Source organism: Acanthaster planci, linkage group LG07, assembly GCF_054643075.1.
Source record: "Acanthaster planci isolate LZ-2023a linkage group LG07, COTS_SCS, whole genome shotgun sequence".
Classification (NCBI taxonomy): Eukaryota; Metazoa; Echinodermata; class Asteroidea; order Valvatida; family Acanthasteridae; genus Acanthaster; species Acanthaster planci.
In genome coordinates this window covers 6,324,175-6,343,262 of record NC_141783.1, presented here as the reverse complement: position 1 = coordinate 6,343,262, position 19,088 = coordinate 6,324,175, and the positions used below count along the sequence as shown (strand labels likewise).

Sequence of the window (19,088 nt, the reverse complement as noted above, 5' to 3'; positions counted from 1 at the left end):
GTGTTGTGATCTATGGGGAAAATCTGAATTATTGACTAAACTCTTATCCATTACATCAAATACCGGTATGCCTGAAATTTCACATTGCAAATCCCTGTACAAAATAGACATAAAATTCTACCTTTGACAGGATGTGAGTGCAATTAAATGGATCAACTTCCGACCACGAGAATGGAAAAATTGAGTGATTGCACGCGTCAACCGATATTGCGCCAAATACTGTTATACATGATGTACACTTACACATGTACAGTATAGGGCCCTGTTTATGGGTTGAACGTACATGAGGGTATAGCATTAGTTATCAGATCCCTTATTTCATCACTTACTACTGTGAAAACCAATCTGACTTGACAATGTATCAATAAGTAGCGAAATTGGTGACTCGCAGTCACACATGTACATGTAATGTAGATTCACAGACTTTAATTGTCATCTTTCGATCGCCCTAGACATGAGCCAGTCTACGGGACTCCCTCTGTCATCCTTATCCAGTAGAAATGATCCTGGTATCACGGTATGGGGCCAGTCTGTACATGATGATGGATATTGGACACTGCACGGCCGTTATGAGCAATGGACACGATGAATGACTAGGCTTTTAGGCTATTTACTGGTTTACAAAGTTCTAGTGATTCATCTTACACTGGCCTACGTAGGCCCTAACATGACATTAAGATGATTAAACTTCAGCTCAAGTCAACGTTTCATGAGACTCATTTCTGGCATTCCTTACCTTCATCTTTGTTACCCTTGACAGCCTGCAGTACTTTTTTATCTGCCCGTTTTTCACCTGGATCTGAAGAAATGTACAGACCGTCATGTCGTGCATGTAGGCCTGCGTAGCAAACTTCGCACTTATGCCAGAAGACGCGTACAGATACTGCATTTCCGGTATCAGGCAGCTGCCTGTTGATTGAGGGCGCGCTACCGAAGCACTGGTACATCCTCAACACTGGCCGGGGGCGGGACGCGAATTTTTTTGCCCAAACGACTTTGCAATGGAGTGTACTTTGATTGCATCTGATTGGCTCTTGCAGACTAAAGCCTTAAAGAGTCACTGAATTACGTGCACTGTCAAAATGTGAATCATCCTCATATATCATATCTTTTAGAAAGACAAGGGACAAAAATGGGTTTTAAATGAATAAATCTGAGTTTGCAACATTGTAATTGGAAGAATTTCCCAAAACAAAAACTATTTTGGCTTGTTAGTATAGAATGCTAGTTTGGTGCTAGCCAAGACTTTTGCAGAACAAGCTCTCCCAACAACCTAGTCAAGTGTACAATGTGATATACATGTACATGGGAATGATTAGTGATATTTTCCCACACACCAGCTACTGGAAAAGTAATTAACCCCTTAGTGGTTTTCCCAGGAATGTGAGGCACAACCAATTTCCTGATGTGGTCAATCTGTAAGCCAGGCATTAAGTTTCATGTTAGCCATGGACAAGACAACAGATGTCCTGAAGTCTGTACCAGGACAGAGCTTTCATGCTATGCTCCCATGCCACTGTTGACCAAATAAATTCATATCAGCTCCAAGTTGAAGGCCCTGTGTTTCCACCATGACATGTTACAAACAAAAACGAGATGACCAGAACAGATGCTTTTCAGTGAGAAAATTTTTAAAAAAATCAGTTTCACAAGTTGACTCTACGTGAACTTATTAATTAAACCTTATATCAACTGAAGTTTGTGAACACATTTTTCATGATTTTTCTAAACTGAAGCTCTACAAAAAGCTGATTTTTTTAGTCCAAATATTAAAAAAATTCAATCCAGTGATTTCAAAAGCAACTGTTGTGCTATAAGTTTTGCATATGGCAAATTTTGTTGAAACTTGATATGCATGTTATTTCTTATTTCTTAGCGCTAAAATAAATATAACCACAACCACCGGCTAGTTTCTGCTGATGCCTTCAAATTCCGTGATGTTTCTGAGGATGTGATTGCCAAGTTCACTAAGCTGTACTCTAATGGGACATTCACTCTCATCCGCCCTGAACACCCACAAGCTGGACTTGCAGTTGGAACATGGAACTGACTTCTTCTATGTATCCGCTGACAGAGCAAAGTGCCCTGACCTGCATTTTTGCCACAGGTACTTCTCAACATCAAATGTGGTATTCTGTATCCAAGGCCAGAAAACTTACAGACTTGGGCATAAACTTTGACTGGCTGACTACAAATGTCATCACCTTTAGTGGTCATGAACCAAAGTGGACTAAAACATGTTCACCACACTTCTGAGGCCTTGTGTGATAAAAATTATCATGTTCCCTTTTTGAGTGCAGCTTAAGGTATCTCAATGCATCTGAGGGTGTTGAGATGTCTTACACTTACTGATCCCAAAATAAAACAAGCTTCACACCGCACAGCCCTGAACAACAATCATTGCACCTAAAACTGTATAATTAAATCTTTCTCTTTTGATGATGTTCAAGTTTAGCTGGTGACACAGCAGTGTCCCAAACGGAATCTAACAGTCCAAAACGAAGTAATAATCACGGGTCTATACTGCTTTTTTAGAATTGCCACCTAGCCAAAAGAATCATACAAACTTTATTTCAATTAAACCAATGCATTTAAAACAAGTGCATTTTTTTCATTTCCTGAAAGACCATGAGATATATATCATTGACCCAAATTGGTTTTCAAGTCAGACACTGCTGTGATGGCTGTATGTTTAATGAACATTGAAAACATTGTGTAATCAAATCAACCAAGAAGCATTTGGAAGACCAATTATTCTACTCAACGGCAATAACATTAGGCACATTTTAATACTACCCCAACTTTTCTGCAAACATGTCAAATTTTCAACTGAAAGGTTTTTGGTGGGACAGGCAGTATTTGCTACACCTACAATAAAGGTACAAATAACGTTGCGAAATTTCTTGTAATTTGGGGGAAACTTCCAAACACCACTATACTTCATACGTTTATTTCTCTTATTTGTTTCAACCTTTAGATTGTACAGGACAATCTTTGACAAGGCTTATGGGGCAGCTTCCGGTGAGAAAATGACACATGACCTTGAAGCTTCCATCAAGTCTTACAATCAGGAACAGGGTCTAGAGTGCTGCAAAATGGATCAGGTGAATGACAAGTTGGTGATTGCATTGTGCACACCCCTTATGCGAAGGATCCACTCCAAACATCAGTGTGGCGGGGAGCTTGTATTTGTGGATGCATCAGGTGGGATAGATAGATATAATTGTAGACTGTTTATGATTCTGACACACAGTGTGGCTGGAGGATTGCCACTTGGATGTTTGATAACCACATCTGAGTCTAAAGAGACTGTTGTTGCAGCACTCAAGTTGTACCAGCAGATGATTCCAGAGGATGGTTTCTATGGAAGAGGAGAACAAGGCCCAGTTGTTTTCCTCACTGATGACAGTGACAGCGAACGCCAGAGTCTACAAGAAGTATTCCCAAATTCAATCACCCTCTTGTGTGTCTTCCATGTACTTCAGGCCACTTGGCGATTTCTGTTGGAAGGCAAAAACAGCATCCGTAAAGAAGACCGACCCCGTTTGTTGGAATTAGTTAAAGGCATGGTGTATGCTGACACAACTGAACATCTTGAAGAGAAGTATGACAAAATGAACAGAGATGCCACTGTCAAAAAATACAGCTGCTTCCTGAACTGTACGAAACACCTGTATGATCGAAGACAGCTGTGGGCAATCTGCTTCAGACGTGACCTACCTCTCCATGGGAATAACACAACTAACTATGTGGAGGCCTCGATGCGAATCATAAAGGATCAGATCTTTCAGCGTGTAAGGGCGTACAATCCTATTCAGCTTTTGGATTTCTTGTTGACAAGAATTGTCAGTTACTACGAAAGAAGGTTATCTGATCTAGCCATTGGACGAATTGATGTAACCATATCCAAGAGATATCTTCCCAGGAAGGGTAAGATCACTGCGGAGATGGTGAATGAGTTGGAGTTCCCCCTCTTTGAGGTTCAAAGTGAGTCAGATCCGGATAAGAAGGTTGACATGTCAATGGCAATGTGCACATGCAATGCAGGCCTCAACGGTGCACCTTGTAAGCTTCAGTATGCAGTTGTTAAGTTCCGTCAGGTGCAGTCTTTCAATTTTTTCCCCATCAATGATGAGATCATGCACCAGAGATTACTCTTCTTAGCTACTGGACAGGATCATGTGCCTGAGGGTTGGTTTGAACCCCTTCGTATGGATCACACTGAAAGATCCATGTCAAGAACGACAAAAATGCAAGAAGTGGTACAAGTGCCTGACTCAGTCAACATGAACATTCCTTCCGATGAGGATGAAACTGAAGAAACAAGGCAGCACGAAGACCTAGGGAGTTCTGCACAGGAGTTTAGACTAGATGATTTGGAAGCAGGATTGCATTCCTTTGCATCAAAGCTCACAGACCAAACGAGGGGGAACCCAGAGGAACTTGCACCAGCTGTACGCACCTTCATCAGACAGTTGAAGAACTTAAGAACTCACTCATCACCAGTTTCAGCATTAATGTCATTCGGAAAATACTGTGGAGTAGCCCAGTCATTAAGTCATCGACAGAGGGGCAACCTTCGTAGAAAAGGGGTCCATATTGGGGTACAGCCTATTGCTGTTGCATGAAGAAGCACACATCTTGGGGGGAGACGATGTCTTCGGTCGGAAATGTAAAGCTGCAGTACAAGACAAGGGCCAACTTGTCCCCAAAAAGAGGCCAAGAAGGGCACCACATAATCTGGCAAGTTGTGTTCAAACAAATGAAAACATTGGCAAAAACCATACCTCAAAATGGTAATTTTACCATGAGCATTAGTGTTCTTTTGGAATTTGAGATTACTTTCAATTCACGCCACTTCATAGATGTCATTGCCACAATGTGAAAATATATATCATTTTTTAAGTACCAGCAACAAACTCAACAATTATGTGATAAATGTAGCAATACGACAATATGGTCACAAGGATTAACTTACACAAATGATTAACTTGTACAAGAGTGGTTGTTTCATTTGTTAAATAATAACCATACTGGTACTGTTTTCACGGACTTAGTACTGCGAGTACTAATCGCAAATAATTCTTCTCTCAAGTTTAATCATTGGGACACAATAGTGGCTTACCCATGCACATTCAATATACCCGTTGCCTCCATTGCATGTGAGTCACATCAACCTTTACTAGGAAAGCAAGTGCTGGAATGTTTTAACAAAATGCGGCCATTCCTGTGCTTTAGTACTTGTGCTTGAAAATTTGTGTTATTCATTTCAAGAAAATTGATAGTCTTCTGTGTAAGTCCATATAACAGCCCAATCTGAACTTTGAGCTCCCTTTTTTTCTTGTAGCAAAGTATTCAAGCAACGGGCTCAAGGACAGATTGTTTCAGCAGTATTTTCTGTCAAGTTTGCTGTGTGCTTTTTAGAGCCCTTGACAGCGAGTCTCTTGATTTGAGAGAATTTGGGGTTATGACACTAATAACTGAAACAGCGAAAACAGTGGAAAAGCTTCCTTATGGATTAAATAGAAACTGTTAGGCTGCGTCTCCCTGTTGTGATTCTTGTATTTTCGGAAACTCAAATTATACAGGGGTGAATCAACAGTGTTCATACTAGAATAGAAGTACGTGTACATGTAATGAAACCGGCATACAATTTTCATAAAACAAGAGCAAGGCCTCTCTTATGTTTAAAAAGAAATGATGTAAATGTAAGTGTGCTTATTGTTGTCTAATACAAGCAAGATTTTCAGTGACACAAATTTTATTGCACTGAGCATGTTTCAGATGTTGCTTGTAAAATGGAATATAAACAATAGCGATGAAATACCGGAAATAAAGCAGTGAGAAAATGCGTATTTTTTTGCTTGGCCAAGGAATTCGGACTCACTCGAAGTTTTTTAAATAAAGTTATGAATCCAACTATACAAATCGGGACCAGGGATATACATGTGTATATATATACATGCATATATAGATACAAAGTCTTACTTGGTAAAACTGTCTATATTAAAAAAAAAAGAGTTTGCCTTCTTTAAATTGTACAATTTGCCGCCGTGCAGCGACTAACATAAGATTCATATGACAGAGGGGCATCGTTACATTTACTCGAAACGTATGCGTGCTTTTCTTTTTCTTTCATTTAATACTTCTTGAAACAAGCAAGAAACACAGTGTCGTGATTGCGACTTTATCCGGCGACAGTAATCGCGAACAGCTTTTGCGTACTACGTGAGAACTGCGATCGTTACGTTTTCATGAATGGATGAAGTAATGGTTGCGGCCAGCCAATCAGATGCAGTCAAAGTACACTCCATTGCAATGTAGTTTGGGAAAAAAATTCGCCCCCCCCGGTTGCGTCAGGCATCATCTTTCTTCTCCAGGACTCATATAAGGCCTCCATCATCTCACAGAACTTGACCTTCATCTCTACCGATAAGGTGCTATTTTGGTTCATAATTTCAGAGCACCAAAAATGGACCACCCAAATTTCTAATTTTTTTTTTGCTACAGAAGACTTTCAGATTTTGTTTAAAGGTTTTGATAAGGCAAGGAATTTGCGTTGGATATAATTCGATGTTGCGACGTTAAAGACCGTTCAATTTTGGGATCAGCGTTCGTCTGATGTCAGATGTTGTCCATTATTGGGGCGCCGCGAGATCCATCAAATTAAAAAACAACTTTTCTACAAACAGAAAAGTGAGTCGTGTTTGCTTGACACGAACTCTAAAAATGTTAAAATCTACTGGCTGAAAATGAGAAATTAGCATCGTCCACTTTTGGGTGCTCTAGTTATTGGACTAAGGAATGACGCCATGTGGTGACCGAAGTCTGATGGCCTGTCAACTGGCCCTCCACTTCGAAAATTGTTCCGCCGCCGGTGATTTGCAAACCGGCTGCCATCTTCTTGGCCTTTCATCTCTTCATTTCAATCGACTTGCTCGTCCGCTGAAGTTATCTTTGCTATTTACGTCATGTCCACTGTCCAGCGGTAATCCCAAATAATGGTTGTCATAATAGTTGCCATTCAGCAATATCGATAACGAAACAGTTTCCAGCACCCCCATTTTCTGTTTGATAATACAAAGTTCAAAACCTTTTTTTCCGGAGGAGGTCCTAAACCTACTAAGGTCGGCTTGAAATGAAGGGTAAATGGGAAATGGAGGTACAAAGTATTTTTGCTCTGCGGACTCAGAGTAAAATGGACACTTATGGATTAGAAATCAGACAACGCACCTCTATATAAACGTACTTTGCAGAGAACCTCTCGAAACCCCCTCAAAGTTCCACAGAACAATGTTCGAAAATATTATTATGCGCTGAGTTGAACTCGATCTCCCAGGAATAAACATCACAAAGACTATGTAAGAAGGCAATGATATCATATAATTCGGCAAATGTTTGGTAAAAAACGGTGAGGAATTCATAACAAACAACGGCGGATGGAGGATGAAAAACCGCTACTTTACATAACAAAGATGCCAATGGCCGGCGATTGCGCATTGTGTGTGATCAGTGAAGGAAATGATTTTGGGTAACATCTTCGGTTGCTTGAATTGCGTGTTATATTCGTCGTAACTGTATTGATGTATGTTTAGTACATAACTGGATTATAAAAATCTCAACGCTTACTGAAATTTTAACGACACCCTTTTCGATATATGATGTGAAGACAATTTCTAGAAAGACCAGGATGCTGTGATGTGACCATGTCCGGTAAGTTGATCGTGCCGCATTTCTCTACAAGTCACCCGTGTGCTCACTACAAGGACCATTTCACTTTTATTTCATGATGGTACATATATATTTAGTTGATGGATGGAGACCCCCAAGAAGCGTTGCTTGTCGAGTGGGGGCTCCATAGACACAACTTTCCTGTTCATTCTTTAATTCAAGAAAGCTTTGCAACCCCTTAGTTGAAAAGAGACGCCATCGCTAGATTGCTGTCAAGGGAAGATGGAGGTTGCAAAATACCATAATGCGAAAAATCGTTTATGGATTTTAAACGTTAACAGTGTATAGACATGTTGATGGCGTTCAAATAAGGGCTTATCCAGCAGGGGGAAGGAGACAACTCCCCCCCCACGATTTTTTTTCAAATAATATGTCAAAGGTGAGTAGGAAAGGAAGTAATCGGTATACTATTAGTACCAAAACCCCCAGAAAATAACACCACGAAATAAAAGGGAAGATATCGGGACTGTATTCCTTTGATATTTTCTCCCCAGCATCATGTTGAATGAGCCTGAAGCCGCATTCACTTTTGAATTTGTCCCTCTCATCAGACACCAAAAGCTGAATACGCCACTGCGAGCAAGGGCGATAATAACCGCCTCCTGGAAAATGAAAAAAATTAAGAAACAAAATAAAGACGAAAGGGAAAGGAACTATACGAGAGAAAGGATAATAAAGGGGGTGAAAATAATCGATTTTTTACCTTTGAATTCACCCCTTCCACTGTAGATGATCTGTCAGTTTCCTGCTTAGTTTGCCCCCGTCACCCGCCGAAAGAGCTTTGCCCCTTCATGGAGCATGAAATTTGAAATGTTTCACAGTGCTATTTTATTTAAAATGTATGTATAACCAGGAACATACTTCGTGACACCGTTGAATCGTTGCCACAAATTGTGGTACAATCCTGAACTTCCAATATGAGCTTGAATAAATCGACGAGAGCAAAATTCAGGATGACATTCAGGGATACAATCAGAGAGTTGTAACTTGTAGGGTCGTGGCAGTGGAGTTGTGATGGAAATCATAATGGTGAGACCGAGACGTCCGGCTTCGTTTTTGCGCAAATCGGGGCAATGTCCTTCTTTATTCTTAACCAACAAAATTCCTTGATAATTCCCGCAAGGAATAGATGAGGTAGGCCACCCTACAGACTACTTTCACGATTCAAGTTAACTGCCAAGTTTCACTTATTGTTATTTCTTGCTGTGCCACACGTGAAGTTTAAAGCATGTACATGTATGTGCACTGCACTCCAGAAGGTTAGTTTTTGTAAATGATCGAGTGTCCAAATTATGTTTTGTATTAAAAAGGCAAAAATTTTATATCCAAGCCAATCAGTCCCAGGATTGGATTCGAATCCTCGTTGAAAAAAAGGCATTTAATTTTTCCTTTGTTTGCATTTTGTTTTGAAACAAATTAATGAGGACGTTTTCGAAAAAGAAACAATTTTTCACCCAAAAACCCTCTTTAATAAAAGTAACCCCCGTTTCTAGACTTCAAAATGAAAGTGATCATTTTATAGATACCATTTCCAGACCTGAAATTTCCACTGGATTCATTCTTATTTAGTGGTTGGTAATGAGCACGGAAGCAATAGAAACTTCTTCAAAGTTGTAGTCATTATTTTAATGAGAATGTTCACGAAGGGCGCCCGATCTGTCACATTATCTACACGTTAGGAAATGAATGAGTACCACCGTCAGGCGCTAGCGACCATTGTGCTGTATGACCCTGGCTAGGCTTTATCTTATTCGATATTCGTGCATTGTACATGTACTATACTATAGGTGCACAACTTACTTTACGCAGTACGGAGTGTAAAAAACTCATGCAACTTAACGAATTCCTCGACTAATTTAATCGAAAATTGGGTTTTCTAGGGATTTCTGATAACGGAGACACTTCATCTCCACCTGCTAATGATTTGTACACGCCGAAAAACAACGCAGATAAGGTAGAATTGCCGTATGCTGTGGTTCCTGTGAATTCTGAAGAAGCGCTTGCAGTCGAGGAAGGCCACGGGGATCTCACCGTCAGTGGGCCGGCCATGTACCACCAACCGGACCAAGTGGGGAAGTTGGCGACGGGTCAGGACGAGATGGACGCCCTAACCGGGCGGCCTGTGTCCCGTCACGGCACAGTGGCTGGGAGCTACAGCCGGCAGCATTGCCACAACGCCATTGAGTACGAGCTGCACAAGCTGGACACGCAAGAGGACGATGAAGAAGCCGCAGAGAACAGGGCCAAGATCATCCGGGAAATGCCGGCCACATTACACAAGAAGAGGGAGTTACGGTGAGTTTTATTTGCGGTTTTCAAAGGGTTAAAATGAGCCTACTTTGGAAAGAACATGATTCTGACTCCACTTAGGCCTAAGCAGTTCTTCTCTCCTTCCATGAGATGCGCCAACTTCATTACGTCGACCACTCAGTTGCAGTTTTAGAGGTGGGAAGAAAAGCCCAGAGGAATATTCTGGGTAAAACCCACGGAATCAGGTATGGACTGAAAACCCAATCCCCATGTGGACCGAGCCGGGAATCGAACCCGGACCACAGAGGTGGGAGGGGAGAAAAGAACTGCTACGGTTGTGTACAGAGTCTCGTCTGTTGGGAGTAAAAACAATTTTTCAAGTATTTCTTAACAAAAATTGGAATTGTTGTCCGTCCCAGATTCATGTATTTTCAGCATTTCTGCAATGACTGACCTGTATTGAGATGATATGAAAAAGTATTGGCAGTCCTGATCCAACATTCTTTCCGTTACTTTTTATCAGCCGCTAAGCATCGTAAGTTACAGTAGGGCCTAACTTTAATGCACACGATCAGCCCATCTGTCTGAGGCCTCGAGGCTGTAGTAAATCTCTGACTTAGCTTTGTTTTTTGAAACAATGTTTCTCAACTTTGAATTAAATGAAAAGGTGACTGGCGAGTGGTTGAATTATGGACAAATTGTGCAGTGAGGTCATGCGATCTCACAGATTGACCAATCATGCCCAACACATACATGTACTGTGGAATATCCTCTACGTTCATGACATTTTTTCCCAGCATCACTGTCATAAATGCAGTTTTTCTCACACGGTGGCCATGAGTTTTTAGTGATGGCCTTCGGTCTTCTTGTGTACTTGTGTATTTGACTTGAAGACAGGAGTATTGGCCTGTAGTATCTATTGTCCTCTGTACACGATCTCATTGACATTTGTTGGACTTGAAAAAGAAAAAACAAACATGTTGAGTTCCAGGTCAGTTTTTTTGTAAGGAAAGAGGTGGGACTTTTCATATATTTTAAGATGGACCCAGTATTTCTTATGTACACGTATTTCCATTAATTACTCGTACATGTATAGTAGGGTAATTTTTTTTTTTAACCCAAAACGTTTTTGGCCAAAATACATGTATTTGTGCATGTAATGATAACACAGCACATTTGCACACCAGCACTGCACCAATACATAGGTACTGTACATTCAATGGTAGGGTAGTTAAAAGTGTTTGACTCTAAAAAGCAAGCGATCGTACAACAGTACATGTAGTTTTCTGTACAAACACTGTAAGTCACCTTTTTCTGCTTGATAAAATGTGATGTGATCTGCAAACCCCTTCACATGGTAAGCTTTGCTGTGGGTGCATATAAACTTCAAGGTACTGTGGACACTCTCTTGTTTTCTGATGTACCGGTACACGTACACTCATTTTTCTAGGTTGTCTACAACATAAATCTAGGTTGTCTACAACATAAATCTAGGTTGTCTACAACATGAATCTACAGTAAGTTGTCTACAACATGAAGCTACAGTTAGTTGTCTACAACATGAATCTAGGTTGTCTACAATATGAATTTAGGTTGTCTACAATATGAATTTAGGTTGTCTACAAAATGAATCTAGGTTGTCTACAACATGATTCAAGGTTGTCTACAACATGAATCTAGGTTGTCTACAACATAAATCTACAGTAGGTTGTCTACAACATGATTCAAGGTTGTCTACAACATGATTCAAGGTTGTCTACAAAATGAATCTAGGTTGTCTACAACATAAATCTACAAAAGGTTGTCTACAACATGAATCTAGGTTGTCTACAACATGATTCTAGGTTTTCTACAACACGATTCTAGGTTTTCTACAACATGATTCTGGGTTGTCTAGAAACTGAATCACAAATTACACAGCTTACCATGTGAAGGGTTTTTGCAGATCACATCACAAATATGTAATACAGGTTGATCAGAGTTGTGACTCGACTAACGCGAGTCAGTGACTTGACTTGAGTCTGACCTGAATCACTTTTTTAGCAACTGGTCTTGAGTCCTGACAGGTGAATAACTCAACTTGACTCAAGTCACTGCGAGTGCAAGCAAATGACTTGACTTGAGTCCCTTATCAGAAGACCCAGTTTGAGTGAAAGTTAATAAGACTTGAGTCCCAAAAAATGAAAGCAAACTTTCCTGCCAAAAAAAAAAAAAAACCAGTCATAATGACTTACTGGTACATGTACAGTGTTTAAAATGTTTGTGTCGTGTTATCGAGAGAGCAGGATATGGTGTGGCCACATGTACAGCAGAAACCCAGAGGCTTATTATATTGTGTTCAAATATTGGCAACTCAAATTTGCTCGAGCTAAATACTTGACTTGACTCAAGTGACTTGAGTCAAATCACTACATTACTATGACTCAACTGGAGTCACAACTCTGGTTGATATGTACTGTACACATACTTTCAAGTCTGGCAGAAATCAGAAACATCAGGTAGAACATGAATTACGGTCGTCTTGGAACTTGTACATGCATTTGTAATAATGATTTCCATCAAACGCTTTCTGTAGTTTCTGTTGAAGCTGGCACATTTCATCTATTCAAGTAAAATACATTATTGGCCATTGTTGCCAAATGGACATAACCTTGAGCTGTCAGCAAGAAAGTGATTGTAGTGTACAGGTGGCACTACACAGAACAGAAGTTGCTGCAAAAAATGTGCATATTCACCTCTAGCCAAAAGTTTGGCTGTTTTATATTTCCAATTTGGCAATTTGAACCGAGTACATGTACCTGTAATGTTTGTGTGCTTCACAGAAACATTGAGAAACTGTTTTACTGTCAAAGGGGATTCTGTTCATGAAGCACAGATATTGGTATAAAAGAGTACCAGCATGTCTTCCTCATTCATTAGTTCTGGATAGAGCTCTGAGAATCCTTTGAAAATTGTATGATATATGTGTTTACTTTTACAAAAATGATGTGCACCTACCGGTCCATGTACATGTATGCTAAATGGAACCAAAAGAAATGTCTGGCTATTAAGTCTATGATTTACTAGTACATGTATCTCGTTTTCGTCATAAAATTATAATGAATGTTTCTGAGTGCGGTACAATTAATTTCATGAGTTGACAGATGGAGTGGAGCATTCTTTATTGTATGCAATGGCTCAGTAACTCCTGAAACAAATCCAATCCCTGCATCCCCTACGCTATGTGAGAAGCTGAATTATGTATACAGTGTAGTGTGAATAACGTACTTTCATGAAGATTTGACTGCAGAGGGATAGATGAAACGTTGAGGATCAATCTGTTCACCAACGGAATGAAATTTCATTTTTGTTTTGCTGTTACATGTGCGATGTGCGTGGGATGAATAATTCAATGAATACTGTCATGTGATCAACCATTTGCCAATCAGATGATAGGCATTGGGCACTGTAACCCGTTTAAGTTTGTTGTTTTGGGGGTTTGGGGCATTTTTACTGGATCTGAAAGAAATGAATTCATACAGCATGGTAACATGCAATTACAGCATTTAATTTTAGAGTGCCAATATTTTTGAAAGACTTACTGTGAACATGCATGAACTCATTTTTTTTTACAATGTACGTATGAGAACAGTACATGTATGTGTCGTTGATCTGGTACAATGTATCACTAAAACACATCGTCAGCCAAAGAGTTTCACTTTTCTTTGCATTGACTTTCTGTGTAAAGTATTTAAAAAGAAATTGCATACACAATCATTTGTATTTTCACATTTTATATAAATTTCATTTTTGTGTTATTACTGCAGCTCAAGATCCTCACTTTTATTTTCCAAAATGCCTGTTTTTTATTAAACATGTTTGGCTGCAGTGGAGACGCTTGTTCAAACACAATGCACGCATTTTACAATTTTACGATATCAAACTAGGCATTTGTACGTAGTGGGAGGTGCGGGGTTGTCGTTTGCTCCAAAGTCCAGCACACAGGAATTGGCGCTTGACACAGCCGAGCCATCCACTCACTTTATCTCTTGAACTTCCTTTGATCGAAGCTGGTTGTCAAATTGTCTGATACAACAAATGCTGAATATGGTACTGGATACACACGTACCAGTACTCTGAAGATTAACCAGTAGGCAAACAGTTTGCAATATGGAGTTGGTTGGTATTTGATCTGCCATTGTGGGTTGCTATGGAAACTGACTCAACACGCAGTACAAACATACTTTGCGAATCTCTGCCTCTTCATAACTGAGCATATGCAGGGTAACACAAGAGTCTGTTGTTATGAGAAAGGTTCCGGAGACACCTGGTAGTGATTCCTGCTCAGTACTGAGTGATGTCTCAAATGGCAAAGGTGTACACGTAACTTCGCACAACAATGCCTTAGTCTGAAAAGAACACTTCAGGCCTTGGGCAGATCTTGAATTATAAGGGTACATGGCATTATTAGGATGTAAATGGGTTTGAAAAATTGAGAAATGTGCATCCTTCATCTCTCACTCACCTCCAGAAATAACATTTACTTTGCAGTCTCCAATAATGCACTGTTGCTAGGGAAATGTAACTATTATGTACTGTTCTTTGCTGGTATTAACAAAATTCAGCCAGGCAAATTTGATGTTGGACATTGCTGAATCCAGTATATGTGTAGATGTATTAAGGGTTACAGGCAGAAATTCCAGACTAAATTCACGTGTCAGGTATTGTTGCTAGTCACTGTAAATCTAGTACAATGCTCATTTGGTGGAGATATTACAAAATAAATCTTAATTTGTGTTTCTTTCTCTTTTCCTCATGTGGATCTTGTTACCATGTTGAATTAAATGTAAATCACATTGTTATTTTGACTAAATTCGTACCCATAATATGAGCTACATGTATACATTGTAGGAATATGGTTGAGTGACATTGCCAGTAGGCAGTACCCTGTAGCCTACATTTGTGTGCATGTGCCAATAAATGTACATGTACATTTGTGTAGTGTGCAAGGTGCTGCACTCCTGCTGTAGATTTCATTCTGCCATTTTGGCACCATTGCGTGCATTCTTCTGTGTCAAAAGTCTATCGATAAATGTATGGACATACATGTAAAAGGTTTGGCTCGTTGCTGGAGGTTACCAAGCAAACATGATGGGCAGATGGTGTGAACAATGGAACAGCCTCATTCACCTGAACCTTGATGTCAGCATGCACACACACTCCACAGATACTTATTCTGCATTGAGTCATGAACTTGTGTCTAGTAATAATAGTGTGGTTTTGACTGTATAGGGTTGGACTGAATGGGTTTTCAATTTCAAACCACCTGTTCCTAGTACACTTCAGGCTCATTCATGCATACAGCATAATGCTGTGTAATATCTGGTTGCTTTTCCTGTTTGTGTGTTTGTCAATTTTCAGTGGTGTGCTATAAATTTACTTTCTAAAAATGCGCCCATCAGGATTTTTTATAAACAGCTTTGACTTGAGTTTACCGCATACATGTATTTGTACATGTAAAAGTACATGTACATGTACTGCTGTATTTGTTTTATTTTTGGCCACCTTACAGAGTTTTTACCCATTTATTCTGATTCAGTGCTTGTAAATGTACTTGTCGGCCTTTTTATGTGCTTCACCCATCTGAAGTGGTATTTTGAGATAAAATTATTCTCACATGAAACTGGCATAGTTCTTAGTGTGATTATATGCTTGTTGCGCATGGATTTTTGTAAAGAAGATCATTGTAAACTGATTAAGCCCCTCAGTTTGATATATCACTCAGTTTGGTATCCTGACATAATGAATGTGTCCATGATCCAAACCACTGATGTTCCTATTGATTTCCATACTGGAAGATTTGTTTCACAGCCTGTACATGCACAGTGTACCTGTAAGTCACGAAATAGAAGCAGCCCTGGTAACCAAACTGTGACTCATGTGCATCACATTTTGTGCTTTTACAGGCCTGAATGGTATGGTCAGTTGAAAAACTGAATTTTCTGGTAATGCTTAGGTATATGTACATGTACATGAACTGGTACAATGGATGCTTTACCAACACTTGTACATGTACATTATACTGGTACATGTACTGTTACACACATGTAAGTCTGTAAAGGTACATGTACTTATGTATGTACACGTGTTTGTAGTTGTACATCGTAGGCCTACACTCCATGTTGAATCAAAGTTCCCAGTGTTCCTCCACGTACATGTACATGTAGGTGTGTCTAATTATTTAAAAATGTAAAGGGATTATCAAACATGTTTTGGATCAACTCTGTGTAGATTAAAAGAAGCACAAACCAAAAACTGTGAGGGTAGAAATTATTTGGTTGTGTTGAGGAGCAGAGATGAATATGATTCAGCCACATTAAAAATTGCTCGTTAACAAGATTTTTTGTCCTTAAGGGAAACACATAACCCAAATTTAAACCTCACAGTCTTGAATCCTCCAATTTCAGTATCACATTTCATGAACAGCAGGGGGTAGCATTAACAAAAGTGAAGGAATCCTGTTACAAGTTGTGTACATTTATGAACTTTCCCCTTTTTACCTCTGTGGTCCCAGAAACCAGTATGGCAGACGGAAGGTCAAAGCGGTGTCAGGATGGAAATCTTTCAAGTACAACACAGCACTGGTAAGGAACACTGTGGAACAACAGGGAAGATTGCCAAGTTGGACACTTGGCTAGATCCAAGGAGGAAATCTTTCTTCCTTGCCCAAATCAACTGGAGTGTTGCCCTTGCCCCAAGGCCAAGCTAAACACAGAATTTATCTTTCTCTTTACACTGAAAAAGATGATTTTTACCCCAGTAATTTAGTTTCCAGTTTGAATGAAGACTTCAGGACAAACTGAATGTGTGTGTGTTGTAGCATCACTCATTTTAGCGTCCTGACGAAACTTGAAAATGTGTGGATGAAACAGTGTCAATGTCCTGTTGACTTCCATAGTGCATGATTCTTTCAACGGCCTGTAGCTCAAAAGTGGCCGCGGTTTACTAATCACTTTCACAGAGGTGGTCACAATTATGGTAGGTTGGTGGGTAAACATGTTTGTGCTTCACATTTAGCCAAAATGTTACTTCCTTAGGGTGGGATTATAGTCAATGAATTCCTTTGGCATTCATGTTTAGCCAGTAACTGTAGTAATCCTCTGATCTGATTTGTCCACTCCTTAGAAATGGAAACGCTTCAAAGAGAAGATGTACGATTTGGTGTTGACATTTGAAGTATGGCGAGCCTCTTTGAAAGAGGTCGAAGGTGAGGACTTTCGTGCACACATGGTCCCAAACATTGAATAACAGAATATAAACATGCAGTGTGTCAGTATAAGACACAAAGATGTCTTAAATTACCTTGTATGTACTGTTCACATGAAATGCATTATATGGACCACTCACAGGTTGTATGTTCATTAGTTTAATTGTGGTGACCGGAAAAACACAGATGCATGCCCACATTGGTCAATATTAGATTGGTATCTATATACTGTGTAACAATTAAAAATGCTCCCCTAATGCTGGCTAATTCATCTTTAGATCTGCATCTTTTCATCAAAATGCACCGTATACTCTGTGTTGTTATGTGGTTCATAATGTTTTGTTATCTTCGGAGAGGCTTTTTCATGCACGCCAATTGCCCTGTTCAGTGTACAAAATGCCCTGGACCACATCACTGCAGGTGAGTTGTTCACTATTCAGAGGGAACGTCTTCCTTTGGAATGAGACATGTGCCAGCAACTACCAGTATTTGATCTCTCTCTCACAGGCAAGTTTGGCACGGCAGTCGTCTCCTACTTTGTCTTCCTCAAGTGGATGCTGTTTCTCAACATCTACATCTTCATCCTCATGTTTGGCTTTGTGGTCATTCCGCAGTTCATCCTTGGCGGGGGATACTTAGAGTGTAAGTGGGTCTCCTCATCATTTTCTGTGTTACCAAAGTGATCATTCAATCACGTAATCACTTCAGCATTTGTAAGAAGGGCTGAGAAAAGATGCGTAACAAGGGTGATCCAAAATACAGATGAAAGCCCAGCATTGTGGAAAAAGTTCAGTGTCATGTGACTCTGTTACATAGCAGTTGTGCATGGCTGTAAAACCTTGACCACGTTTTAAACAACCCAAACCCATCTATTCCATGTCTTGTCACCACTCGGGATGCAGCGATCAATGAAAAAATGTCTTCTGCTGACTAACTTCAGTCGATCTTACTTCTTGGATGTCAGCAGTCTTCAGAGCGCTGTAGCTCATAAAGCATTGTGCAGTTCTAACAGTGTTGGCCCAGGTGCTGGAAATCAGGGATAAATCTTTGGGGTGCACAATACCGTATATCTGAATGGCTCCTATTCATCAGCCTGGAGCAGTCACATTGCCAGTCTCTGGGGGATGGTACATGTATATTTCACATGTAAAATGCAGCACACAATGCACATATACCAAGGAAAAGGTGAACAAATCTATGTTGGTTTCTGCCGAATGTGTAAACTTTCTGATGTCATCAAGTACTGATATGCCTCTAAGGGTGTTTAAAGTAATATAGTTTGACATAAAGTGTTTTGGGGTTTGATGTTAACACTGGAGAGTAGATGATGTTAAAACAAGATCCACGTTGTGTTTAAAATCCGGGTTTCATGTGGGAAAATGTGTCCTAGTTGGGACTTGGCATCATAACTCACGATTGAAAATTGGTTGTACACTTCAACAGCCACTACGTGTGAAAGTGAGTACAGCAGCAGTGTGGACCAAGCATGTAACACTGGAGATACCGGCCAATGTATTATCGACTTCATCGGTGGAACAGTGAGTACATTTACCTTTTTCAAATTGCACTGTGTTAAATGTGGTGAGAACAGCTATTTGTTGAATCAAACAAAATCAAGCTGTCTCTCCAGTAAGCATACCAAGAACTTTACGTGGCATAAATATATCCTTTCTTACTTGTTTTTAAACCAAATTTAAGATTTCAACATCTTTCCCGTATGTTATCCGAGCAGGGACCTGTTTTCTTCCATTGTTCAATGTCTGTGATTGTATGTAGAAATAAACTCATATACACACAGCCACAACGCGCACCATTTGTCATTGTTTGGTTTTGGATGAGAGTCAGTCTTATTTGTGTTCTA

At 39.9% G+C, this 19,088-nt stretch overlaps 1 protein-coding gene and 1 pseudogene across 1 annotated transcript in view; both read left to right on the top strand.

Annotated features, from left to right (window-relative positions):
- The first annotated feature begins 860 nt into the window (after positions 1-860).
- LOC110978577 (uncharacterized) lies at positions 861-4,628 on the top strand (annotated as a pseudogene).
- A 2,890-nt stretch (positions 4,629-7,518) lies between these two features.
- Positions 7,519-19,088, top strand: part of tmc7 (transmembrane channel like 7) — a 27,044-nt gene continuing 15,474 nt past the window's right edge. The window contains exons 1-6 of the mRNA XM_022233720.2: positions 7,519-7,713; positions 9,612-10,026; positions 16,535-16,604; positions 17,146-17,227; positions 17,735-17,869; positions 18,671-18,765. Coding sequence (XP_022089412.1) covers positions 7,707-7,713; positions 9,612-10,026; positions 16,535-16,604; positions 17,146-17,227; positions 17,735-17,869; positions 18,671-18,765 — 804 coding nt within the window. The 5' untranslated portion in view covers positions 7,519-7,706. The remainder of the gene's footprint in view (positions 7,714-9,611; positions 10,027-16,534; positions 16,605-17,145; positions 17,228-17,734; positions 17,870-18,670; positions 18,766-19,088) is intronic.